This window comes from Tachypleus tridentatus, chromosome 1 (genome assembly GCF_004210375.1).
Source record: "Tachypleus tridentatus isolate NWPU-2018 chromosome 1, ASM421037v1, whole genome shotgun sequence".
NCBI lineage: Eukaryota > Metazoa > Arthropoda > Merostomata > Xiphosura > Limulidae > Tachypleus > Tachypleus tridentatus.
Window position 1 is genome coordinate 183,372,187 of NC_134825.1, and position 27,782 is coordinate 183,399,968.

At 38.8% G+C, this 27,782-nt stretch overlaps 1 protein-coding gene across 3 annotated transcripts in view; it reads right to left on the reverse strand.

The window, feature by feature from the left end:
• Positions 1-27,465, reverse strand: part of LOC143231974 (transcriptional regulator protein Pur-beta-like) — an 80,448-nt gene extending 52,983 nt beyond the window's left edge. The window contains exon 1 of one of the 3 annotated variants that reach the window (XM_076466900.1): positions 27,315-27,465. In XM_076466900.1, the coding sequence (XP_076323015.1) occupies positions 27,315-27,336 (22 nt within the window). In that variant the 5' untranslated portion in view covers positions 27,337-27,465. Of the gene's footprint in view, positions 1-4,047; positions 4,300-25,890; positions 25,998-27,314 lie in introns of those variants that run through there. The other 2 variants (XM_076466907.1, XM_076466918.1) reach the window with 2 other exon arrangements.
• Between the last annotated feature and the right edge of the window lie 317 nt (positions 27,466-27,782).

Genomic DNA, 27,782 nt, shown 5'->3' on the forward strand with positions numbered 1-27,782 from the left:
ATTGTATCAGGTAACATCAAAACGTACCCTCTAATTACAAAACTAACTTTTATTACATACACCATACTCTGGTTGGCTGTCATATTGTATCAGGTAACATCAAAACGTACCCTCTAATTACAAAACTAACTTTTATTACATGCACCATACTCTGGTTGGCTGTCATATTGTATCAGGTAACATCAAAACGTACCCTCTAATTACAAAACTAACTTTTATTACATACACCATACTCTGGTTGACTGTCATATTCTATTAGGTAACATCAAAACATACCCTCTAATTACAAAACTAACTTTTATTACATGCACCATACTCTGGTTGGCTGTCATATTCTATTAGGTAACATCAAAACGTACCCTCTAATTACAAAACTAACTTTTATTACATGCACCATACTCTGGTTGGCTGTCATATTGTATCAGGTAACATCAAAACGTACCCTCTAATTACAAAACTAACTTTTATTACATGCACCATACTCTGGTTGACTGTCATATTCTATTAGGTAACATCAAAACGTACCCTCTAATTACAAAACTAACTTTTATTACATGCACCATACTCTGGTTGACTGTCATATTCTATTAGGTAACATCAAAACGTACCCTCTAATTACAAAACTAACTTTTATTACATGCACCATACTCTGGTTGGCTGTCATATTCTATTAGGTAACATCAAAACGTACCCTCTAATTACAAAACTAACTTTTATTACATGCACCATACTCTGGTTGGCTGTCATATTCTATTAGGATATTTTAGTTAAAACTTTTATGTATTCGTTCCGTCATCTATTCCCCTCGGAAAAATTTCAAAAAGCTAAACGTTGCGTTTGAAAAGAGATTTCTAAAAACTTAACTTTTACTTGCACCGATTCTTACCTTTTCCCACGTGTTTACCGACCTAACAAATCACGAATTTTACACTTCAGATGTCTGTTCTACAACATATCATCATATCCTGTTTTGGTTTAAAATGCATCATTAAACGGATAAAGTTTGGAAAAGTACGTGTCCACTGAATGGGAGAGAAAATATTTAAACAACACAGAAAACTGAACTATTAGAATGTGCCCACCATAAGCTATATTTGTTGGATATAAATTATCTCTTCCAATAGCACTGTTAGCCAAACTATCGTTACCTAACCTGTCAAAGGTAATAGTGACGCCATTTTGAAATATGAGACTCGCTGGTGAAACTTTGTCAGTTTTGTGTATTTTTATAATGGTTTATAGCTAGAAGCAGTTAACGGTAAAATAAATATATCAACGATTGTAAATTAAGTCCAAATTGATTATATACATAAAATAGAACTTTCTAGTCAAGAATAAAAACAGTAAATATGCTAAGTTTATAAGCAAGTTTGAGAACGCAAAGTGCTTTACCCATTATTTATAACTTAAAATACTTCATAATAATTATAAACTTCTTATAAATATTAACCAATGGTGGTTCAGAAAAAAGTAGTCACGTGAATTACAATCCAATGACCTTTCTATACTGTTTTCGTAGTTGATTTTTAAGTATATAATTACCAGTAAAGCGTGTTGTGTAACAATAATAATCAGCTACGTCACCACCCCTGTAAAAAGGCGCCACTGTAACTGAGTGGGTGGAAGTTGCTTTTTAACGTGAACACGCCACATTTCGTGCCAAAACACAATAAGCTTGGAATTGATAATGACCAAGAGTGATATATTTTCTCTAGCTATTAGCCCCAAATGAAGAGAAAAAAATAGAAACAGTAGTATGTCACACTAGAAAATGTCTCCTGGTGAGACACAGTTAATTTCATGAGCTTACAACGCTAAAGTCTGAAGTTCGATTCCCTCCGACAAACAAAGAGCGCAGATGGCAAATTTTATAACTATGCACAAAAAACACTCGAACATTTGGGTAAGTTCCCTAAAAGTCGCCAGTAGGGGTTAGATAGTTAAGTACAAAGTCACACAATACGTTGTTTATACTGTGCCCACCATGGGCATCGAAACCCAATTTTCAGCATCATAAGTCCAGGACTTTCTCACGGAGAAGTTAATATGATTAGAATAACCTGTCTCGTAAACATATTATAACAAGAAGATTATTTTAACGTTTCGCATACTTGGATTATAATAACAATAAGATTATTTTAACGTTTCGCATACTTGGATTATAAAGGTTTCTTTTTCTTTTCAGTCAATGTTTCAAATGGAAGTCGGAAAATAAAATAAAACATTTCCTGTGAAAATCCCAGTTTACTTTTACCTGTTTCCATCTAATTAAAACCGAAACAAGATCATGTAACTTTGTCAGAAAAAATAAAAGTCGCACCTCGTTTAGATTTAGTAAACGATCATACAGTTCATGTTCTTTATTATACATTACGTATTCTGGAAGTAATTTTATTTAAAGGATGTAAACCACGGGACGCTTCTGTTATTAAGCGTTAATTTTGACAAGGCATGCAAAGGAAACGCATTTTCTTATATTGGAGTTGTTCTGCGCGTGCACAAGTTTAATAATAGATTCTTATTTATCGTTTTCTAATGTACCACCTTACGTCACATTGGGTATGGTCAGTGATAATATGGTTCAAGAAGGAAATTATAACATTTAAACTAAGGCCTAACAAGAGGTATTGCTGTTTAATGTATCTCAGAACGGCTGGTATGGATATTAACACACTTATTGACAAGGAGAGTACTGCTGTTTAGCAAAAAATCAGAATTCAGGTTGTGGTGTTTTAACACAAGGCCATAACAATCCGAGCTGTTCGTCCCATCAAAAAAACACTCATAATCAACTCTTGAGCTACTCTGACTTAACAGACTATCATTCTTTTCGCGCACCTACAAAATCCCTAAAGTATAAAGCGAAGTTTTTCATCCTTGGGTTTACACGTTAACGATTAGTTCATACTCAGCCCTCCAGGAGAAATATTAAGTAAAATTTCCAGTTGACGGTCGAAGTTAAGAACATTTTAATTCTATTATTCGGATTATTTTATTCTCAGAAAGAACTAAAGACCCTAAGCTGTAACAGGTCACAAGCTACAAATCCACAGACAAAATACAGAATTTAAATTCAGTACGGTTTGTTTGTTTTTTTAATTTCGCGCAAAGCTACACGAGGACTATCTGCGCTAGTAGTCCCTAATTTAGCAAGGTAATACTAGGGGGAAGGCAGTTAGTCATCACCACCCATCGCCAACTCTTTTACCAACGAATAGTGGGACTGACCGTTATAACGTCCCCACGACTGAAATGGTGAGCATGTTTGGTGTGACGGGGATTCAAACCCGAGACCCTCGGAATACTAGTCGAGTATCTTAACCACCTGACCATGCTGGGCCTAAATCCAGTATGTAAAACTAGTTTAAATCATAAAGAATCCAATTACTAGCCAACACTCGTGTTCAAATAGACTAAAACACTACCTTCTCTACCCGAGTAAATTATCAGCTTAATCGTTACCAGTTCTCCGAGTGAATTACCAGCCTCATCCTTACCAATTATTGTACTGAATTACCAGCCTATTATTTATTAGAGTTGCCATTTATCAGAGTAAAGTACCAACTTAATTGTTACCAGTTGTCCCTCTAAATTACGATCGTAACGCATTAACTGGAGATGAAACCGCCATCTAGAGAGAATACAGTAGTAGCTGTTATTGTCACACCACTGTTAAATTAGCGCATCAGTGATTATTTCACTGTGGATTGTTATACAGAATACTATTCCTCCTCTGATCTAACAGCTGTAATAAATCGTCAAATAAAACATAAGAAAATATTTGCCGTCGATTTGTTTTTTTGCAATATGGGTTACGCTCACTAAACCTCGTTTCTTTGCCAGCTTTAATTATTAGTTTTATCCATGATTGGCTTCCTTATATTGAGTACGATTGCCATTTCAGGTAAGACTTGTATCTGCTACAGACTGAGACCTCATGTAAAATACATTGTGATGGATAACAGACAAATACAAAGTGCTAAGTTTATACACAAATGACAAGTTATCCAAAACAGTGAAAATTATAACTCAAAATATCATACATACAGCATTGTATCAAAACGAGTCTTGTTCTTTGTGTTTAAGCCTTGTCAGGGTTAGAGATGAGGACACATTCACCAAAACTATATAACTCAGTAACAGTTAGTGAATCACGTGGCAGATTGAACTTCGTATTTGTTCGTAGTATTTTAAATAATTTGTCTGCTAATTGATTCAGAAAAGTAAATTAGTAACATCAAATCCTACATGAATACTAGCGTATAGTCTGTCAATACTGATGAGGTAAGTACTACCACCCCGACCATACACTATACCCTAACCTCACTCACCCTTCATAGTTAACTGAAATAAAGTTTGCGAAATCAAGAATGACCAACAAAGAAACAGAAAAATGTAGTCGATACAACCAAACATTAATATATTCCTTTGTGAGCCAATCAACATTAAGATTATTCATGAAATTAATTAGTGCGATGTTCCTAGAATAATTATTGGTGAAAACCGGTTAAGATTAATAACTTATATCGAAAAGTCAACACATTCCAACAATGACTCTTATGTCCTGTTGCTTAGCAACGAAGTATAAGCTAATGTTGTTAGTGTGTGTATACTGAAATTATAACAAGAAAACTGAAAAATTTGTCAAGTCACCTTCGATTAAACAGGTTTAATATTAAAAACGGAGATAGAAAATAGCTAAATTCAGAAACGAGTTAAGTATAGATTGAATCGATATTTCTACTTTTGTAATAAATGTTATGAACTTGGCTTTAGGCTAGGCGATCCCCCACTGTGTCTTTACTTGTATGACTACTCCTATCTAGAGAAATCACGAGTGACGTGACATACATTCATATAGATTAGATGATACATTCACTGTAGCGACTAAAATACATACGTTAAACATATAACTTTAAAGTAACTGGTGACACCAGTTGCATAAATATATAAAACTATTATAAAACTAAAATCTACAATGACCATACAACGCACTGAACCACCGGTTGGGACACCCTTGCTATTAGCAATGTTCTCAGCTATAATTTCCATGCTAACTGTCAATGTTAGTCAGTTCAGGAGATTTAAGCTAGGCCTAATCCACACTATACAGTAGCAATCAAAGAGCCTAAACAAAGTGCATAAACCTGCTCATGAATCTCAAGTACACAGGCTTGGAACCAACCCTTACACTTATAACACTGAAGATAAAGCTTTGAAAATATTCACAATTATTCTTTAAATACATCGTAACTAAGCAATATATGAAACACAATCTGAGCTTCTAAAATAATGAATTTGAATAATGACTATAGGATATGAACTGCAAGTGAATTTTGGTACTGAATGTGGCGGGTATCCGCACCACCACCAAAACACGTGATAACATTAACTCAGTAGATATCATGGGAACAGGTTATTTTGTTAAGTTGCAATAAAACAGCGGGTATGGTATTCTCAAGACGGCTGGTATAGGTATTAATATTTTAATTAAAGTACAGAACAATGTTTCGACCTTCTCAGGTCATCTTCAGGTTAACAACGAGTTTGCAACTCTCTTTGTCATCCTGAAGATGACCTAAGAAGGTCGAAACATTGTTCTCTACTTTATTTTAATTAAAGTTTCAATACCAATACCAGCCGTATTGAGAATACATTTTTACTTCAAGTGGGTTTCTCGTCATCACGAATGGAAGGATTTTGAATTGACAAGTTCATGGTTCGCGCCCCGATACAACAACGTCGCACTCTGCATTATCGGGCCGTTGTGAAAGTGATAGTCCAGTAACCAAAGAATAGACGGTGGGTATTTTTGACTAGCTTGCTTCATAGAGTTTTTCAGATCAAAATTAAGGACTGCGAACTTATCGAGCAGTTGTTAAATGAGGGTAGAGTAACCCAAAATTTGGCGGCGGGTGCTTTTGACTAGCTGCCTTTCCTATCGTGTATCGTGCTAAAGCCTTTGTTTAACTTTGCGCAAATATTCGAATCACACAATTACAGTGTGAAAGGCATTGTATCCTACAGGAGAAATTAAGGGTTAAGCCCGGAGAAAACTAAGTCCCGTAAGTAGCACGATAAAAGCTAATTTAGATAAAAGATAATTTAAAAACAAAAGATGAGAGAATGATCCTCGGGGTCTACCCGCAAGTGGTATAATACTACTTGAAATTCAGCCCTTGCAGCCCGATGGGGCTTTACAGGATTTTACTCAACCAAGAAGCTAGCGTGAGAAAGGATTGAACTCAATCAGCTAAAATATCTTTTGTGTAGATCTTACACAAAATGGCGAAGTCAGCATGTAAATAAGTCTGATGGATAGATACAGCACAGAAAATCGAATCAGCCCTTAACCTGATCAAGGTTTGTCTGGAAAAAATATATGTTTGTATGTTTTCAGCATGTTTGAAGTAAAGACACACACAAACGTTTCCGTATTAAGTGTCATCAACAAGTAGTTGAAACATCAACTGTTTTCGAACCAAAAAAAGATCGAAGTTAGGAACATTTCCTAACCAATCCTGGATCAGTAAAAGTCACTGATACTTCAAACATGTGAACACAACGTTCGACTGTCTTAACATCGATTATCTATTCCTTCTAATTCAACGTTCGACTGTCTTAACACCGATTATCTATTCCTTCTAATTCAATGTTCGACTGTCTTAACACCGATTATCTATTCCTTCTAATTCAATGTTCGACTGTCTTAACACCGATTATCTATTCCTTCTAATTCAATGTTCGACTGTCTTAACACCGATTATCTATTCCTTCTAATTCAATGTTCGACTGTCTTAACATCGATTATCTATTCCTTCTAATTCAATGTTCGACTGTCTTAACACCGATTATCTATTCCTTCTAATTCAATGTTCGACTGTCTTAACATCGATTATCTATTCCTTCTAATTCAATGTTCGACTGTCTTAACATCGATTATCTATTCCTTCTAATTCAATGTTCGACTGTCTTAACACCGATTATCTATTCTTTCTAATTCAATGTTCGACTGTCTTAACATCGATTATCTATTCCTTCTAATTCAATGTTCGACTGTCTTAATATCGATTATCTATTCCTTCTAATTCAATGTTCGACTGTCTTAACACCGATTATCTATTCCTTCTAATTCAATGTTCGACTGTCTTAACACCGATTATCTATTCCTTCTAATTCAATGTTCGACTGTCTTAACATCGATTATCTATTCCTTCTAATTCAATGTTCGACTGTCTTAACATCGATTATCTATTCCTTCTAATTCAATGTTCGACTGTCTTAACACCAATTATCTATTCCTTCTAATTCAATGTTCGACTGTCTTAACACCGATTATATATTCCTTCTAATTCAATGTTCGACTGTCTTAACACCGATTATCTATTCCTTCTAATTAAGCAAATGTTTCAACAAATCCAGGTTTTCGTCCTTTATCCGAGCTATGAACTTAAAAAAAAAAAAGTTGTGATATGACAAATAAGCCAAATCCTAACTTTCACACGATTTATTTATATTATTACAGTATTTATTAATAGCTCACCAGGCGTTTTGTATAAGGTTTAAGAACTTAACATGTGTATACTTAAAACATGATATACACTGTGCAATTGTCAGGGTGACTTTGTAGGAAGACGTAGCAGCCAGTATAGCGGTAATAGGGGGCGCTTTCTGACACTCATCTCTTAATGTCCTTCCACACTGTTTAGCGTTATTACGTAATTGACACAGAAGTGTTTTACGGGATGAAGTTGTAAGGTCACGGGTCAAAGTAAGAAGCGAATATAACTCGAGAAGGGACTCTTCATATCAACATTATGGTGGCTGTTGTAGTAACAACTTCATCTGAATTGTATAATATTGCAATAGTGGCGGCTATTGTTTTCATTGCATTCCTCCGCAAAGTGCTAATGAACCCTACGTAATGTGTAAGACGTGTGTGTTCTCCCCTCATTCTTTGTGCATGTTATATAAAATTTGATGTTTTCTTATAACAAAGCCACATAGGTCTATGTGCTGTGTCCCCCGAGGAGAATCGAAACCTGATTTTACCATTGTGAAGCCAAAGACAATGCACCGAGGGACAGATAATAAAATTTGTGTTTGTTTGATGTAAGAACGTGACGCTATATATGAATGCAGTTAACGTTAATTTACGTCAAAGATAATAAATACTTAATGACAGAACCAATGAGAGTGGGATGGGCTTTAACTACCCCTCCATTAACATGCCCTTTATTCCAGGTTAACATCCAATAAAGATTCGTTGACACTGGCCCAGCAATCTTGGAGTAGTTAGATAATGGACAAACGAACAGACACAGATTTTTCTGCTTTCTACATAGAGACGGTACGATACAAATTCTCTCATCTTCCGAAGTACGCCTAAGTTATCTTAATGTTTTATCAAATTAGATTATACAAACTTGAGTTTTACTACAAATGTGTACAAACAGTTAGAATCATTTAATCAAATAGCTTATGTTTTAGTAAATAACAACCCAAAGTGTTTTTTTCTATATAATGTCACCCTAAATTATTTTTCCTATATTAAAATTTAATAACTACAAAAATACAACCATTAGGTTTTAATATCTAACAGTCTATGTCAGACACATTTTGTTGTCATGTTTTTGGTTTCTTTTCACTCATACTGGTGAATAGTGTTATCACAAAATGGCAACCGTGCAAGAAAGGTCTCATTATGTCGTTTGGCTGGCAGAGAACAAGTCAGTGTCTGCTGTGCAAAGAAAAGTCTCATTATGCTGTTTGGCTGGCAGAGAACAAGTCACTGTCTGCTGTGCAAAGAAAAGTCTCATTATGTCGTTCGACTGGCAGAAAACAAGTCACTGTCTGCTGTGCAAAGAAAGGTCTCATTATGTCGTTTGGCTGGCAGAGAACAAGTCAGTGTCTGCTGTGCAAAGAAGTCTCATTATGTCGTTTGGCTGGCAGAGAACAAGTCACTGTCTGCTGTGCAAAGAAGTCTCATTATGCCGTTTGGCTGGCAGAGAACAAGTCAGTGTCTGCTGTGCAAAGAAAAGTCTCATTATGCCGTTTGGCTGGCAGAGAACAAGTCACTGTCTGCTGTGCAAAGAAAAGTCTCATTATGTCGTTTGACTGGCAGAGAACAGGTCACTGTCTGCTGTGCAAAGAAAAGTCTCATTATGTCGTTTGGCTGGCAGAGAACAAGTCACTGTCTGCTGTGCAAAGAAAAGTCTCATTATGTCGTTTGGCTGGCAGAGAACAAGTCACTGTCTGCTGTGCAAAGAAAAGTCTCATTATGCTGTTTGGCTGGCAGAGAACAAGTCAGCGTCTGCTGTGCAAAGAAAAGTCTCATTATGCTGTTTGGCTGGCAGAGAACAAGTCAGTGTCTGCTGTGCAAAGAAAAGTCTCATTATGTCGTTTGACTGGCAGAGAACAAGTCAGTGTCTGCTGTGCAAAGAAGTCTCATTATGCTGTTTGGCTGGCAGAGAACAAGTCACTGTCTGCTGTGCAAAGAAAAGTCTCATTATGTCGTTTGACTGGCAGAGAACAAGTCACTGTCTGCTGTGCAAAGAAAGGTCTCATTATGTCGTTTGACTGGCAGAGAACAAGTCACTGTCTGCTGTGCAAAGAAATGTCTCATTATGCCGTTTGGCTGGCAGAGAACAAGTCAGTGTCTGCTGTGCAAAGAAAAGTCTCATTATGTCGTTTGACTGGCAGAGAACAAGTCACTGTCTGCTGTGCAAAGAAAAGTCTCATTATGTCGTTTGACTGGCAGAGAACAAGTCAGTGTCTGCTGTGCAAAGAAAAGTCTCATTATGCTGTTTGGCTGGCAGAGAACAAGTCAGTGTCTGCTGTGCAAAGAAAAGTCTCATTATGCTGTTTGGCTGGCAGAGAACAAGTCACTGTCTGCTGTGCAAAGAAAAGTCTCATTATGTCGTTTGACTGGCAGAGAACAAGTCAGTGTCTGCTGTGCAAAGAAAAGTCTCATTTTGTCGTTTGACTGGCAGAGAACAAGTCAGCGTCTGCTGTGCAAAGAAAAGTCTCATTATGTCGTTTGGCTGGCAGAGAACAAGTCACTGTCTGCTGTGCAAAGAAAAGTCTCATTATGTCGTTTGACTGGCAGAGAACAAGTCACTGTCTGCTGTGCAAAGAAAAGTCTCATTATGTCGTTTGGCTGGCAGAGAACAAGTCAGTGTCTGCTGTGCAAAGAAAAGTCTCATTATGCTGTTTGGCTGGCAGAGAACAAGTCAGCGTCTGCTGTGCAAAGAAAAGTCTCATTATGTCGTTTGGCTGGCAGAGAACAAGTCAGCGTCTGCTGTGCAAAGAAGTCTCATTATGCTGTTTGGCTGGCAGAGAACAAGTCACTGTCTGCTGTGCAAAGAAGTCTCATTATGTCGTTTGACTGGCAGAGAACAAGTCAGCGTCTGCTGTGCAAAGAAAAGTCTCATTATGTCGTTTGACTGGCAGAGAACAAGTCAGTGTCTGCTGTGCAAAGAAAAGTCTCATTATGTCGTTCGACTGGCAGAGAACAAGTCACTGTCTGCTGTGCAAAGAAAAGTCTCATTATGTCGTTTGGCTGGCAGAGAACAAGTCACTGTCTGCTGTGCAAAGAAAAGTCTCATTATGCTGTTTGGCTGGCAGAGAACAAGTCAGCGTCTGCTGTGCAAAGAAAAGTCTCATTATGCTGTTTGGCTGGCAGAGAACAAGTCAGTGTCTGCTGTGCAAAGAAAGTCTCATTATGTCGTTTGACTGGCAGAGAACAAGTCAGTGTCTGCTGTGCAAAGAAGTCTCATTATGCTGTTTGGCTGGCAGAGAACAAGTCACTGTCTGCTGTGCAAAGAAAAGTCTCATTATGTCGTTTGACTGGCAGAGAACAAGTCACTGTCTGCTGTGCAAAGAAAGGTCTCATTATGTCGTTTGACTGGCAGAGAACAAGTCACTGTCTGCTGTGCAAAGAAAGGTCTCATTATGTCGTTTGACTGGCAGAGAACAAGTCACTGTCTGCTGTGCAAAGAAAAGTCTCATTATGTCGTTTGACTGGCAGAGAACAAGTCAGCGTCTGCTGTGCAAAGAAAAGTCTCATTATGTCGTTTGGCTGGCAGAGAACAAGTCACTGTCTGCTGTGCAAAGAAAAGTCTCATTATGTCGTTTGACTGGCAGAGAACAAGTCACTGTCTGCTGTGCAAAGAAAAGTCTCATTATGTCGTTTGGCTGGCAGAGAACAAGTCAGTGTCTGCTGTGCAAAGAAAAGTCTCATTATGCTGTTTGGCTGGCAGAGAACAAGTCAGCGTCTGCTGTGCAAAGAAAAGTCTCATTATGTCGTTTGGCTGGCAGAGAACAAGTCAGCGTCTGCTGTGCAAAGAAGTCTCATTATGTCGTTTAGCTGGCAGAGAACAAGTCAGTGTCTGCTGTGCAAAGAAGTCTCATTATGCTGTTTGGCTGGCAGAGAACAAGTCACTGTCTGCTGTGCAAAGAAGTCTCATTATGTCGTTTGACTGGCAGAGAACAAGTCAGCGTCTGCTGTGCAAAGAAAAGTCTCATTATGTCGTTTGACTGGCAGAGAACAAGTCACTGTCTGCTGTGCAAAGAAAAGTCTCATTATGTCGTTCGACTGGCAGAGAACAAGTCACTGTCTGCTGTGCAAAGAAAGGTCTCATTATGTCGTTTGGCTGGCAGAGAACAAGTCAGTGTCTGCTGTGCAAAGAAGTCTCATTATGTCGTTTGGCTGGCAGAGAACAAGTCACTGTCTGCTGTGCAAAGAAGTCTCATTATGCCGTTTGGCTGGCAGAGAACAAGTCAGTGTCTGCTGTGCAAAGAAAAGTCTCATTATGCCGTTTGGCTGGCAGAGAACAAGTCACTGTCTGCTGTGCAAAGAAAAGTCTCATTATGTCGTTTGACTGGCAGAGAACAGGTCACTGTCTGCTGTGCAAAGAAAAGTCTCATTATGTCGTTTGGCTGGCAGAGAACAAGTCACTGTCTGCTGTGCAAAGAAAAGTCTCATTATGTCGTTTGGCTCGCAGAGAACAAGTCACTGTCTGCTGTGCAAAGAAAAGTCTCATTATGCTGTTTGGCTGGCAGAGAACAAGTCAGCGTCTGCTGTGCAAAGAAAAGTCTCATTATGCTGTTTGGCTGGCAGAGAACAAGTCAGTGTCTGCTGTGCAAAGAAAAGTCTCATTATGCTGTTTGGCTGGCAGAGAACAAGTCAGCGTCTGCTGTGCAAAGAAAAGTCTCATTATGCTGTTTGGCTGGCAGAGAACAAGTCAGTGTCTGCTGTGCAAAGAAAAGTCTCATTATGCTGTTTGGCTGGCAGAGAACAAGTCAGTGTCTGCTGTGCAAAGAAAAGTCTCATTATGTCGTTTGACTGGCAGAGAACAAGTCAGTGTCTGCTGTGCAAAGAAAAGTCTCATTATGTCGTTTGACTGGCAGAGAACAAGTCAGTGTCTGCTGTGCAAAGAAGTCTCATTATGCTGTTTGGCTGGCAGAGAACAAGTCACTGTCTGCTGTGCAAAGAAAAGTCTCATTATGTCGTTTGACTGGCAGAGAACAAGTCACTGTCTGCTGTGCAAAGAAAAATCTCATTATGTCGTTTGACTGGCAGAGAACAAGTCACTGTCTGCTGTGCAAAGAAATGTCTCATTATGCCGTTTGGCTGGCAGAGAACAAGTCAGTGTCTGCTGTGCAAAGAAAAGTCTCATTATGCCGTTTGGCTGGCAGAGAACAAGTCACTGTCTGCTGTGCAAAGAAAAGTCTCATTATGTCGTTTGACTGGCAGAGAACAAGTCACTGTCTGCTGTGCAAAGAAAAGTCTCATTATGTCGTTTGACTGGCAGAGAACAAGTCAGTGTCTGCTGTGCAAAGAAAAGTCTCATTATGCTGTTTGGCTGGCAGAGAACAAGTCAGTGTCTGCTGTGCAAAGAAAAGTCTCATTATGCTGTTTGGCTGGCAGAGAACAAGTCACTGTCTGCTGTGCAAAGAAAAGTCTCATTATGTCGTTTGGCTGGCAGAGAACAAGTCACTGTCTGCTGTGCAAAGAAAAGTCTCATTATGCTGTTTGGCTGGCAGAGAACAAGTCAGCGTCTGCTGTGCAAAGAAAAGTCTCATTATGCTGTTTGGCTGGCAGAGAACAAGTCAGTGTCTGCTGTGCAAAGAAAAGTCTCATTATGTCGTTTGACTGGCAGAGAACAAGTCAGTGTCTGCTGTGCAAAGAAGTCTCATTATGCTGTTTGGCTGGCAGAGAACAAGTCACTGTCTGCTGTGCAAAGAAAAGTCTCATTATGTCGTTTGACTGGCAGAGAACAAGTCACTGTCTGCTGTGCAAAGAAAGGTCTCATTATGTCGTTTGACTGGCAGAGAACAAGTCACTGTCTGCTGTGCAAAGAAATGTCTCATTATGCCGTTTGGCTGGCAGAGAACAAGTCAGTGTCTGCTGTGCAAAGAAAAGTCTCATTATGTCGTTTGACTGGCAGAGAACAAGTCACTGTCTGCTGTGCAAAGAAAAGTCTCATTATGTCGTTTGACTGGCAGAGAACAAGTCAGTGTCTGCTGTGCAAAGAAAAGTCTCATTATGCTGTTTGGCTGGCAGAGAACAAGTCAGTGTCTGCTGTGCAAAGAAAAGTCTCATTATGCTGTTTGGCTGGCAGAGAACAAGTCACTGTCTGCTGTGCAAAGAAAAGTCTCATTATGTCGTTTGACTGGCAGAGAACAAGTCAGTGTTTGCTGTGCAAAGAAAAGTCTCATTTTGTCGTTTGACTGGCAGAGAACAAGTCAGCGTCTGCTGTGCAAAGAAAAGTCTCATTATGTCGTTTGGCTGGCAGAGAACAAGTCACTGTCTGCTGTGCAAAGAAAAGTCTCATTATGTCGTTTGACTGGCAGAGAACAAGTCACTGTCTGCTGTGCAAAGAAAAGTCTCATTATGTCGTTTGGCTGGCAGAGAACAAGTCAGTGTCTGCTGTGCAAAGAAAAGTCTCATTATGCTGTTTGGCTGGCAGAGAACAAGTCAGCGTCTGCTGTGCAAAGAAAAGTCTCATTATGTCGTTTGGCTGGCAGAGAACAAGTCAGCGTCTGCTGTGCAAAGAAGTCTCATTATGCTGTTTGGCTGGCAGAGAACAAGTCACTGTCTGCTGTGCAAAGAAGTCTCATTATGTCGTTTGACTGGCAGAGAACAAGTCAGCGTCTGCTGTGCAAAGAAAAGTCTCATTATGTCGTTTGACTGGCAGAGAACAAGTCAGTGTCTGCTGTGCAAAGAAAAGTCTCATTATGTCGTTCGACTGGCAGAGAACAAGTCACTGTCTGCTGTGCAAAGAAAAGTCTCATTATGTCGTTTGGCTGGCAGAGAACAAGTCACTGTCTGCTGTGCAAAGAAAAGTCTCATTATCCTGTTTGGCTGGCAGAGAACAAGTCAGCGTCTGCTGTGCAAAGAAAAGTCTCATTATGCTGTTTGGCTGGCAGAGAACAAGTCAGTGTCTGCTGTGCAAAGAAAAGTCTCATTATGTCGTTTGACTGGCAGAGAACAAGTCAGTGTCTGCTGTGCAAAGAAGTCTCATTATGCTGTTTGGCTGGCAGAGAACAAGTCACTGTCTGCTGTGCAAAGAAAAGTCTCATTATGTCGTTTGACTGGCAGAGAACAAGTCACTGTCTGCTGTGCAAAGAAAGGTCTCATTATGTCGTTTGACTGGCAGAGAACAAGTCACTGTCTGCTGTGCAAAGAAAGGTCTCATTATGTCGTTTGACTGGCAGAGAACAAGTCACTGTCTGCTGTGCAAAGAAAAGTCTCATTATGTCGTTTGACTGGCAGAGAACAAGTCAGCGTCTGCTGTGCAAAGAAAAGTCTCATTATGTCGTTTGGCTGGCAGAGAACAAGTCACTGTCTGCTGTGCAAAGAAAAGTCTCATTATGTCGTTTGACTGGCAGAGAACAAGTCACTGTCTGCTGTGCAAAGAAAAGTCTCATTATGTCGTTTGGCTGGCAGAGAACAAGTCAGTGTCTGCTGTGCAAAGAAAAGTCTCATTATGCTGTTTGGCTGGCAGAGAACAAGTCAGCGTCTGCTGTGCAAAGAAAAGTCTCATTATGTCGTTTGGCTGGCAGAGAACAAGTCAGCGTCTGCTGTGCAAAGAAGTCTCATTATGTCGTTTAGCTGGCAGAGAACAAGTCAGTGTCTGCTGTGCAAAGAAGTCTCATTATGCTGTTTGGCTGGCAGAGAACAAGTCACTGTCTGCTGTGCAAAGAAGTCTCATTATGTCGTTTGACTGGCAGAGAACAAGTCAGCGTCTGCTGTGCAAAGAAAAGTCTCATTATGTCGTTTGACTGGCAGAGAACAAGTCACTGTCTGCTGTGCAAAGAAAAGTCTCATTATGTCGTTCGACTGGCAGAGAACAAGTCACTGTCTGCTGTGCAAAGAAAGGTCTCATTATGTCGTTTGGCTGGCAGAGAACAAGTCAGTGTCTGCTGTGCAAAGAAGTCTCATTATGTCGTTTGGCTGGCAGAGAACAAGTCACTGTCTGCTGTGCAAAGAAGTCTCATTATGCCGTTTGGCTGGCAGAGAACAAGTCAGTGTCTGCTGTGCAAAGAAAAGTCTCATTATGCCGTTTGGCTGGCAGAGAACAAGTCACTGTCTGCTGTGCAAAGAAAAGTCTCATTATGTCGTTTGACTGGCAGAGAACAGGTCACTGTCTGCTGTGCAAAGAAAAGTCTCATTATGTCGTTTGGCTGGCAGAGAACAAGTCACTGTCTGCTGTGCAAAGAAAAGTCTCATTATGTCGTTTGGCTGGCAGAGAACAAGTCACTGTCTGCTGTGCAAAGAAAAGTCTCATTATGCTGTTTGGCTGGCAGAGAACAAGTCAGCGTCTGCTGTGCAAAGAAAAGTCTCATTATGCTGTTTGGCTGGCAGAGAACAAGTCAGTGTCTGCTGTGCAAAGAAAAGTCTCATTATGCTGTTTGGCTGGCAGAGAACAAGTCAGCGTCTGCTGTGCAAAGAAAGTCTCATTATGCTGTTTGGCTGGCAGAGAACAAGTCAGTGTCTGCTGTGCAAAGAAAAGTCTCATTATGCTGTTTGGCTGGCAGAGAACAAGTCAGTGTCTGCTGTGCAAAGAAAAGTCTCATTATGTCGTTTGACTGGCAGAGAACAAGTCAGTGTCTGCTGTGCAAAGAAAAGTCTCATTATGTCGTTTGACTGGCAGAGAACAAGTCAGTGTCTGCTGTGCAAAGAAGTCTCATTATGCTGTTTGGCTGGCAGAGAACAAGTCACTGTCTGCTGTGCAAAGAAAAGTCTCATTATGTCGTTTGACTGGCAGAGAACAAGTCACTGTCTGCTGTGCAAAGAAAAATCTCATTATGTCGTTTGACTGGCAGAGAACAAGTCACTGTCTGCTGTGCAAAGAAATGTCTCATTATGCCGTTTGGCTGGCAGAGAACAAGTCAGTGTCTGCTGTGCAAAGAAAAGTCTCATTATGCCGTTTGGCTGGCAGAGAACAAGTCACTGTCTGCTGTGCAAAGAAAAGTCTCATTATGTCGTTTGACTGGCAGAGAACAAGTCAGTGTCTGCTGTGCAAAGAAAAGTCTCATTATGTCGTTTGACTGGCAGAGAACAAGTCAGCGTCTGCTGTGCAAAGAAAAGTCTCATTATGTCGTTTGGCTGGCAGAGAACAAGTCACTGTCTGCTGTGCAAAGAAAAGTCTCATTATGTCGTTTGACTGGCAGAGAACAAGTCACTGTCTGCTGTGCAAAGAAAAGTCTCATTATGTCGTTTGGCTGGCAGAGAACAAGTCAGCGTCTGCTGTGCAAAGAAAAGTCTCATTATGTCGTTTGGCTGGCAGAGAACAAGTCACTGTCTGCTGTGCAAAGAAGTCTCATTATGTCGTTTGGCTGGCAGAGAACAAGTCACTGTCTGCTGTGCAAAGAAAAGTCTCATTATGTCGTTTGACTGGCAGAGAACAAGTCAGTGTCTGCTGTGCAAAGAAAAGTCTCATTATGTCGTTTGGCTGGCAGAGAACAAGTCAGTGTCTGCTGTGCAAAGAAGTCTCATTATGCTGTTTGGCTGGCAGAGAACAAGTCAGTGTCTGCTGTGCAAAGAAGTCTCATTATGTCGTTTGGCTGGCAGAGAACAAGTCAGTGTCTGCTGTGCAAAGAAAAGTCTCATTATGCTGTTTGGCTGGCAGAGAACAAGTCACTGTCTGCTGTGCAAAGAAGTCTCATTATGCTGTTTGGCTGGCAGAGAACAAGTCAGTGTCTGCTGTGCAAAGAAGTCTCATTATGCTGTTTGGCTGGCAGAGAACAAGTCACTGTCTGCTGTGCAAAGAAAAGTCTCATTACGCTGTTTGACTGGCAGAGAACAAGTCAGTGTCTGCTGTGCAAAGAAGTCTCATTATGCTGTTTGGCTGGCAGAGAACAAGTCACTGTCTGCTGTGCAAAGAAGTCTCATTATGCTGTTTGGCTGGCAGAGAACAAGTCAGTGTCTGCTGTGCAAAGAAGTCTCATTATGCTGTTTGGCTGGCAGAGAACAAGTCACTGTCTGCTGTGCAAAGAAAAGTCTCATTATGCTGTTTGACTGGCAGAGAACAAGTCACTGTCTGCTGTGCAAAGAAAAGTCTCATTATGCTGTTTGGCTGGCAGAGAACAAGTCACTGTCTGCTGTGCAAAGAAAAGTCTCATTATGCTGTTTGGCTGGCAGAGAACAAGTCAGTGTCTGCTGTGCAAAGAAAAGTCTCATTATGCTGTTTGGATGGCAGAGAACAAGTCAGTGTCTGCTATGCAACGTAATTGCAGACGCCAGTACGGGAAAGAATTGTGGGGATATGTTAAGGATATTATGTGTCACATACCTATAACAAACATCACGGAGCTAAAGGTCAAAATAACGAACACCATCACCACTGTAACTGTGGGCATGTTGCTGCGATCGTGAACTGAAATGGAATATCGGTTATACGTACTGACAGCCTGCCAATGATACACAGGTAAAAGTCAATTTACATGTCAATAAAGACTGAGTTGGGCTAAAGAACATTTAAAATATCATGTCTGTGGTTCCATATTTATTAAACTTTCACACAGGAATGATACCTTTGGGCCAACCTGCATTAATGTTGTCGAGATATGATTTACACGGTGCACCTATCTTTCACGCCCTCAAAATCGTGAAGTATTCCGATAGTTTGAGCTGGAAAACAAATACTGATAAAAAAAATATCTTACAGGCTAAAACGCCATAAACGAGGTGAAAGCTGATCACTTGTGTAAACAGAAGACAAAAGTACAAAAAATTGAACGATTTCTCACTTTACAGTAGACGATATATTTATACTGATATAAACAAAAATCTGCAATCTCAGTTTGTAGAATGACTCGTTCAACAGTAAGTCAGAGGTAAGTTAACGAACTTAAGAGTTACAACAGTAAAACCCAGGGTTCGAGTGATGAACAGAGCACAGATAGCCTATTGTACAGCTTCAAAATGAAACAAACAAAATGTAAATAAAGTGTCACACACTACGTTTACATCAAATGCGGGTGTGGTACACAGTGATCTACATTTTACACCAACAAACAATGGATGTGTGGTACACAGTGATCCATACTGTACATATACAAACAATGGATGTGTGGTACACATTGATCCACACTGTACATATACAAACAATGGATGTGTGGTACACAGTGATCCACACTGTACATATACAAACAATGGATGTGTGGTACACAGTGATCCACACTGTACATATACAAACAATGGATGTGTGGTACACAGTGATCCACACTGTACATGTACAAACAATGGATGTGTGGTACACAGTGATCCACACTGTATGTCTACAAACAATGGATGTGTGGTACACATTGATCCACACTGTATGTCTACAAACAATGGATGTGTGGTACACAGTGATCCACATTTTACACCAACAAACAATGGATGTGTGGTACACAGTGATCCACATTTTACACCAACAAACAATGGATGTGTGGTACACAGTGATCCACACTGTACATATACAAACAATGGATGTGTGGTACACAGTGATCCACACTGTACATATACAAACAATGGATGTGTGGTACACAGTGATCCACACTGTATGTCTACAAACAACGGATGTGTGGTACACAGTGATCCATACTGTACATATACAAACAATGGATGTGTGGTACACAGTGATCCACACTGTATGTCTACAAACAACGGATGTGTGGTACACAGTGATCCACACTGTATGTCTAAAACAACGGATGTGTGGTACACAGTGATCCACACTGTACATATACAAACAATGGATGTGTGGTACACAGTGATCCACACTGTATGTCTATAAACAATGGATGTGTGGTACACAGTGATCCACACTGTATGTCTACAAACAATGGATGTGTGGTACACAGTGATCCACACTGTATGTCTACAAACAATGGATGTGTGATACACAGTGATCCACACTGTATGTCTACAAACAATGGATGTGTGGTACACAGTGATCCACACTGTATGTCTACAAACAATGGATGTGTGGTACACAGTGATCCACACTGTATGTCTACAAACAATGGATGTGTGGTACACAGTGATCCACACTGTATGTCTAAAAACAATGGATGTGTGACACACAGTGATCCACACTGTATGTCTAAAAACAATGGATGTGTGACACACAGTGATCCACACTGTATGTCTACAAACAATGGATGTGTGATACACAGTGATCCACACTGTATGTCTACAAACAATGGATGTGTGGTACACAGTGATCCACACTGTATGTCTACAAACAATGGATGTGTGGTACACAGTGATCCACACTGTATGTCTACAAACAATGGATGTGTGGTACACAGTGATCCACACTGTACATATACAAACAATGGATGTGTGGTACACAGTGATCCACACTGTACATATACAAACAATGGATGTGTGGTACACAGTGATCCACACTGTACGTTTACATTCAATACTATCTTCTTTACTCAGATACTTTGAATATCTCACTGGTTGTATTCAACACTTTCTTTAAACTGCAGTCTTCTTTATTCATACAACTCGGTTTGGTTGGTTCGCGTTTATTGGTGTAAAGGCATTGTGCTATCTGAGTCAAACAGCCAGTAAATAAAACGTGAAAGTTACAAATCGTTACAAAGTGTGAAAATGAATCCACGTAAAACTAAATACACTACAAAAAGCAGGTAAAAAATGTTACTAAAATTAAAAAGGCCAGTGACCCTTAAAAATTAAAAAACAACAACAACAAAGTATCACCATCCACAATGACACTGTCCAGCGTATGGAAAAAATGTATTATAAAGACCTTTTAACAAAGAGGTTAACCTGAACATGACCTAAGAAGGTCGAAACGTTGTACTACACTTCATTTTAACTATAGTTTTAACATCCATACCAGTCATTTTTAGAATAAATTTTTAGTTCGAGAGGGTTTCTTGTCATCGCGGACGTGAGGAAAAACATCTCGAAAATGGTGTCGTCGTTCAGAATCGTAACGACAGCACGACAGTAAAGAGTAGGTTATTGTGATTTGAGCGTCGCAAAGGCCACACACTGGTGCATCAGTTCCAGATAAAAGAAAACGATGAGTTAAAAAACTGACCAATGGGTACTCTTGTTAGGGCAACTTCTAATCCTTACAGAAATAAGATAGACAAAGAGCAACAGAAGGTTTCATCTGGAAACACTTGTCACGTTACTCACTACAAGTCGACTGTCAACTGGTGCTAAGCCGAGCGAGCCTTTAATACAGGACCATATGTGGGACAGGCACAGCTGTGACAGCATCAGAGGAGACGGTGTCAGTGAGCTTGTTCCCGCAAATACCGACGTAGCCCGGTATCCGGAAGAACTGGATAGAAATAAAAGATAAAAAGAAATGGGTCAGTCAGTTTCGAATATCGACGAGGACAGAGTGAATAAACGTGAAGTGATTCAAGGCCATTGGAGAGGAAAGAGGATCGTTATAAACAGTACAGTCTGTGTGCTACAGAGAAATACCACACAATTCGGCAGTGAATAGTAGGATTGACCCTAACATTATAACGCTCCCACGGCTGAAAGGGCAAACATGTTTGGTGTGACGAGGATTCAAACCCGCGACTCTTGAACTACGAGTCGAGTGTCTTAACCACTTGGCCATGCCGGGCCTGTGGCAAAAGGATTCAGCCAATCAGGATCTCTCACACCATCAAGTAATGTCAACTTCATCTTGTTTTCTTTGTGTTCCTTCCTGAATTAGGCCCAGCCAATAATAAGACTTATTACACTTTAATAAAGTATCGTTGCAGTAACAGTACAAATGGTACATTTTCTGTTACACTGCCAAAGACCTACTTTAGATAGATAGTCTAGGATGACAACTTTAATACAAAAACACGAGGATATAAAAACATTGTTATTTTTCAACTAACTTTGCGGAACATTATATTTCTATCCAGAGTTCGTATTTGGATCCTGGGATTCACGCACTTTCTTCCAAAATCCCTCAAAAAGTTTTTTCAAGAGGAAAATTTTCGCACAACAAAAGGAGAATATTGTTACTTTGGTATTTAATAAACACTATCCAATCATAGACTAGATTGTAGAGGAAAGTTTTTAAAATTAAAATCGAAATAATGACAATTCTGATAGGTTCACTTGATAAATTTGCGATGCATGCTTCTAAATGCAACCAATTAAACAGATTTTTAAAGCGGAAATATTTTAATGTTTTATGTAATTGGACAATTAGTAAACTTGCTGTGTTCGATGGTATTACCAAATGTGCGAGTTCTGTACGCACACATATACGAGTATATAGAATATAGATTAATCGCGCCTAAACTGTGTACACTTGTATGCCTCATCACTCAACACAGTACAATGAGCTAACTAGCTGACTATGCCAAACTCGTTTACGCTATCATGGCTGCGGGAAACTTGTAATCCTGCTTAAACAGAAGACAGACAGAAATGAGACTTTAAATATGGCTACACTTGAAACCTACCAAAACAGTTTCGCCAGTAGTACTGCAAATCTTGTTCGCAATGTTCATCGAAATACCAGGTCGAAACGTTAGCAGTGGTAGAATGAGAAAAAAATGTTTCACCTAGTGTTAGGCCTAACATTAGGCCCAGCTTGGAGGGAAAAGCGGGGGCACCGAGCTTCAGAAAGAAAGCCTTACAAGTTAAAAATGTTTGTACATTTCTTTTTCGTGTTTTTTCTCATAGCAAAGCCACATCGGGCTGTCTACAGTGTCCACCGAGAAGAATTGAACCCCTGATTTTAGCGTTTTAAATCCATTACTTACCATTGTCCCAATGGGGATAAACAAGTTTTAAAAATGGTTTCGTATTTAGCCGTGGTTATAATACACGGACAGAGGCACGTTTTGCCAAAGTTGCATAACAGCTTGGCCTAATACGAAAAACAAAATCGTTGTAGAAAGAGTGCAAAGATTTCAAAACCAGTTCAGTACAAATAGATGTTTAATGTCGCAAACATGAGAAAAGGATACTTTCTGCCTCAAGAACGTATTTCATGGCTGAAGTCAACCACCTTCACAGATATATGAAGGAATTGTTTAAAAGTAAGTAGGCTATTCACTTATTAGTATTATTACTAATATTAGGAGGCCTAGGCTATTGAACTTCATTTAAAAGGTATATAAGCTAGTCTAATGATCGGGGCTTGGTTACAGGATAAATTTTTTACAAAGCTCATGGATGACAAATACATATTGGTCTGTCACACTGGTGTCGCCACTATTGGAGAGAATAGGGCACCCCCTTGAAAATTTAGAACGGATATTTTTACATATTAATTTCAATCTGAAGTACCCATGTACCTTTTTCTTGCCCATCAGCAATAATTTTCTGATAATATATATTCGTAAAATTAAATAATTATATCTAAATGAAGTTAAATGAATAAACAAAATCACGAGGACGGACTGCGTTAAAAACAGCAAATTCCAACCTCTGATTAATTATCTATCACTGATAGATGGTGTATCCCTACCGCAATGTGAGTCCTACTTCTCAGTCACCTCCGAAACCTAGGATACATTTTATAATCCCACGTTGTAGCTCGTACCCTAGGATCCTTTTTTTTTTTTGCATGTGCAGCGTATTTTTTTTTAATTTCATGTTAGTGTGTTTTGGTTTATGGCTTGAAAACTTTACATATTAAAAAACAAAACAAAACAAAACAAAAACAGATACTCTAGACTATAGGTGGCGTAGTAGACAAGAGAACGTTTTATATTTTTATTCTGTCTTACTAGTTTTAACATATATTAAATTGCCAGTTAAACATGTGTATCATGTTATAATGTTTGCTCCTCCAGTTTCAGATATAACCAGAATTTGCTGGCTTGAATGATGCCTGTCAGCACAACTCCCTAGGAGTAACTTACCAGGAGTGATATTGTGAGTGTTAACACTGACGAGTGCACCGATATTTCTTTATCTAAAAATGTATTAATTTATGACTCTTAAAAATTATGGACGAAGGGAAACACACTATGTGAACAAATGTTGAGATTGTAAATGGTACAGTAGTAGTGGTGTCGTGATAAGTTTGTAAAGACAGAAGGGTAGAAATAGCCAAACTATTAGGGTTTGACTCAGATGGAATTATATTATGATGAGTAGCAAGGGAGATGTGTTTGTGTGGGTCATCGTTTAGCTGTGGTTACAAACTAGGTAGATAACGGATTTAACTACTTGCAAGATTATGAGACGAAAGATAGAGTTGTTGTTTTTTTACTTACCTTCATAATTCACCATTAAGAATGTTAAAACTGGAGGAAATTCAAACACTAGAGGATAAGATACACTTAGCGGACTACGTGACGTAAGATGGCTTAGTATGAAGTATGTATATATGTACACCGTGTCCAGTTCTAGTTAAACATGAAACTGATTTAAACGACCATGGTTCAGCACAAGGCTTTCACTCATAGTTTGCTAATGTTTTTGCTTAACGTATTTACACCCTGTTTAAGAAATGCACTTGGAAGTAAATCAGTCGCACAGTGTGCGACATTAATCAGTGATAAAAAGCACAAAGTCAGACACTCCTGAAATGGAGAAAAATTCTACAGAGTTTGAACAGATAAAAAACAATCTGAAGGCTTTAACTAAAGAATCATTATCAGTACGGAATATTTACACCTCAGTGCCATGGGGTAGATATGGGGTATTGTATACAGACAGACAAAATTGTTAACACAGTAGTCTTTCACTGATAATTTTCAAGAGATTCCTCATAAACGATACTTCAGTTGTTCCAACTTCTGTTGTCCTTAATCCTAAGAATGTGACATGATACTGTTGATAAATATGGCTCTTCTAAAATCAGACCATTATCCCACTAGATTTGGAAGCTTGTGTGCACGCAGAATTCCTTTTACTTAAACTGCTAATTTGTCTTAATTGTATAAATCTCACATTTGCAGAAAAAGTAACAGAAGATTTGAAGAACTTGGTTATTCTTTACAAAATTTGCCTCATTTTACCGGTTTCATCTGCAGCACGTGAAAGGGATTTCAGCTTGAAAAATGTTATCAAAAATAGTCATAGAAACAGTCCACAAAATCAGTAAACACATTCGTTGATCAAAATAAAGGGTGTCTGTTTCCAGATGTTAATTTAACAAGTGGTAAACTATGAAAGAAAATGATACAGTAACAAAGTCTGAAAGTATCTTGTAAGAGTCGAATTTGTTTTGTTGGCCTTGGTTTTTTTTCACTTGAAAAGTCAATTTTACCTTGTTTTCACTAGCAAGAAGTATTGACATAATTACACAATTTCATTGTCTGGTTTATTATTTGACATATAATTACGTCGAAAAATTGGACAGGAGTTCAAGTTATGTGTATTGTGTTACCTTTAAAGGAAACAAGTCTTTCTGGTACGTGCTCATTTTGATATGGATTATAATTTTCCACTTACAAGTGGAATAGTATAGGTCACATTTAATTAATTTCTGTTTAGGCAGATGGTCATCAATCCTTTACTACATCCTTTGCCCCTTTTTATTATCAAATTCCCCCCATAATTTGTATTACAAAGGGCTGATTTTCCCCTTAATTTAAATTCTTAGCGCTAAGACTATAAATCCTATCTCGCTCTTTCCTTATTATTGTAACTCAACCCACCCACAACTTCCACTCTTTGGATTGTTCCGTGATATTAAAATAGTACACACCTGACTACAAGAAACCCGATGAAAAATTTTATTTACATAAATGTTGACTTCATCTGATAAAACGTTTATTTCCAGCTAAAAACTAGACATCACTAGCTCAACAGTTGGTGATGGAAGTAGTGTCCAACGAAATTTTCTGCATGTTGTTAAGGTATTTGCGATTCGCGCCTGCTGCCACATCTTAGGGTCGTGAGCAAACTGCATCTATGACGGCCAAACTCCACCGATCAATTAGAAAAGAGCAGCCAAAGAGTTGGCGGTGGGTACCGTTAACTAGACTAGCCTATCTGTTCAGTATTGTGTGTTTTTATTCCCTTGTGTAACCACATGCGAAGTTCTGAAAATTTGTCTGTTGAAATACGCAATAATTTGATGCATTTACTTTTTTCTATTTATTTATTTAACACTTATCATTATCGAATATTTGAAGGCTGTCAACCTTTTCTGGTACTTACATTTTATTTAAGTTTCCGGTTTTGCAAACACTAATGTTCTTATGTTCCATGCCTTCAAGTGGATTATAAAGGATAGATAACTTGGAGAATTAACACAATCTCGACTTGCTTTCTATTTACTATTCAAAACTAAGCCTAAAGACTATCTGCACGCTAAAGCGATAGTTAGCTAGCTTTACAAACTCAGTTTCATTTAAGTGACTCTGGAATTTCAGTCACTAAAATAACTTCGCTGTGCCACGATTCTACCTGCACACACTTTAACTTACCCATTTTTTCTTTACCAATTTTCAACACTGTGGAGTATGAAAAAATTAAGGCCTAAGCTCTTCACTCAACGTTTATATCTTTCATCCACCATAATAACATTTAACAACGACACCTGGACCTAAAGTAATGAAATACAAGTGTCAGAAAACTTTAATTAAACAGCACATTACTTTTATAACCACTTACAACAAACAGTTTATTAACAAACGTCACGAGATGTAGGTTATCATGCTCCTCTCTTGTAAATTCCATAAAAATACGTGTATATATGAACTAAGTTGTTCGTAGTTTTTCATGAAGTACAAAACGGAGGTATGATTTTTTGTCTTATAGACTGTTAACAATGTTTAGTATTTCATTTCCAAGACCTATGTTTAAGTCCCTTCTGTAGTGGACGTTTTCTTGCTTGTTTGTTTGTGGTTAAGTATAGAACACCATATGTTATCTGTGGGCATAGAAAACCTGATAGTTAGTGTTAAAAGCACCCAGACTTATCGTTGAGGTAAAAATCCATTTTTACACGATGGTAAGCACTAAAACCATCACCTAAAGAAAAACAATAGTCGATTTTCAACTCTTAAAAATTTAACTTAAGTATTTTCTTCTTAAAGCAATGTAAAGCATGATATGAACATAACCCAACATAGCTTCTTTCACGTTACACCAATGGTTTTCAAAGTGTGATCCTAAGATCACTGGCGGTTAGCGAAGGTCCTTTAGGTGGTCCAAAATGTACATGAGTGAAGCCATATGACAGAACAGAAAAACGGGAGGTTCAACTCACTGGTTGGTTATACTAATCCAAATTTCTTGTCAATCACACAAGCTAGTGAGTTCCTACATACTTTAATACGCGCGTCTTTTGATATGACACAGGCTCCTTTAAGATAGTTGAAAGGTTTACGACAAATAGCTTCTACTATCAACATTTAAGTTACAATTTTTCATGAGAAAGAGAAATCTCAGAGTAAACTGCATTTTTTATTTTTATTGCTATCTAGAAATTCGTTGTGTTTTTCACCTTTATTATTTTCCTCATGCCAATACGAGAAACAGCAATGGTTTATAAAATGTAAAAATGATGCATCTTAAATAATAGTATTTTCTTTAACGACCATAAACTATGAATTAAAAAGGTTTCATGGCAATAAATATCTTAAATTTTAAATATTAAACAAGAGAGAATTTCAAGAGAAAAAATCAGAAGGGCTGCCTATAAATGTTGCTTTTACAATTCCTATAAATTATTAGCAAAGCAAGATTTTTCTTCGAAGAGAAAAGGCATCTATGGTACTAAACCACTTTTAACTGCCACTCGTACAATGTACTGTCGTTCTTAGAGCAAGTAGTCGAGACGAAATGCGTTACGTCTGCGACACCTGAATCCCAGCAGATACGAAAAGAAACGTTTGTTCAGATTTACCTTTTCCTTCCGGTCCAGCCATTCCCTTCTTACTGCTTCCACCGTTAGCCTTCCAATGCCCACCTGGCCAGCTTGTAGCTAATTCCTCTATCACACCTGACCAACACTCAAAAATTGTCGACACAGTTTTCCTTCTCGGCCTCTTCTTCCCGATACTACCGCCCCCAGCGGTCGGGTAAAGAATTAAAAGCGTGGACAGAAATCGACACAAATGTACGACAATCACATACATACAAACTTTGGGAAAATGATATTATTCACTCATAAGAACTTGTGGTTTCCTACTGGTAATTAAAATATAAAACTGAATATGGCACGTCGATTTATTACCTAATATGTTAATAAAGAAATAATTGATATATTCATTGTGTAATAGAAATGTTATATTTCATGGTTTGTTTTTACTCATTCACGTTATTGATTCAACCCTTACCAAGAACCTTGAATCTTACCCGTGTACGTTCTCTA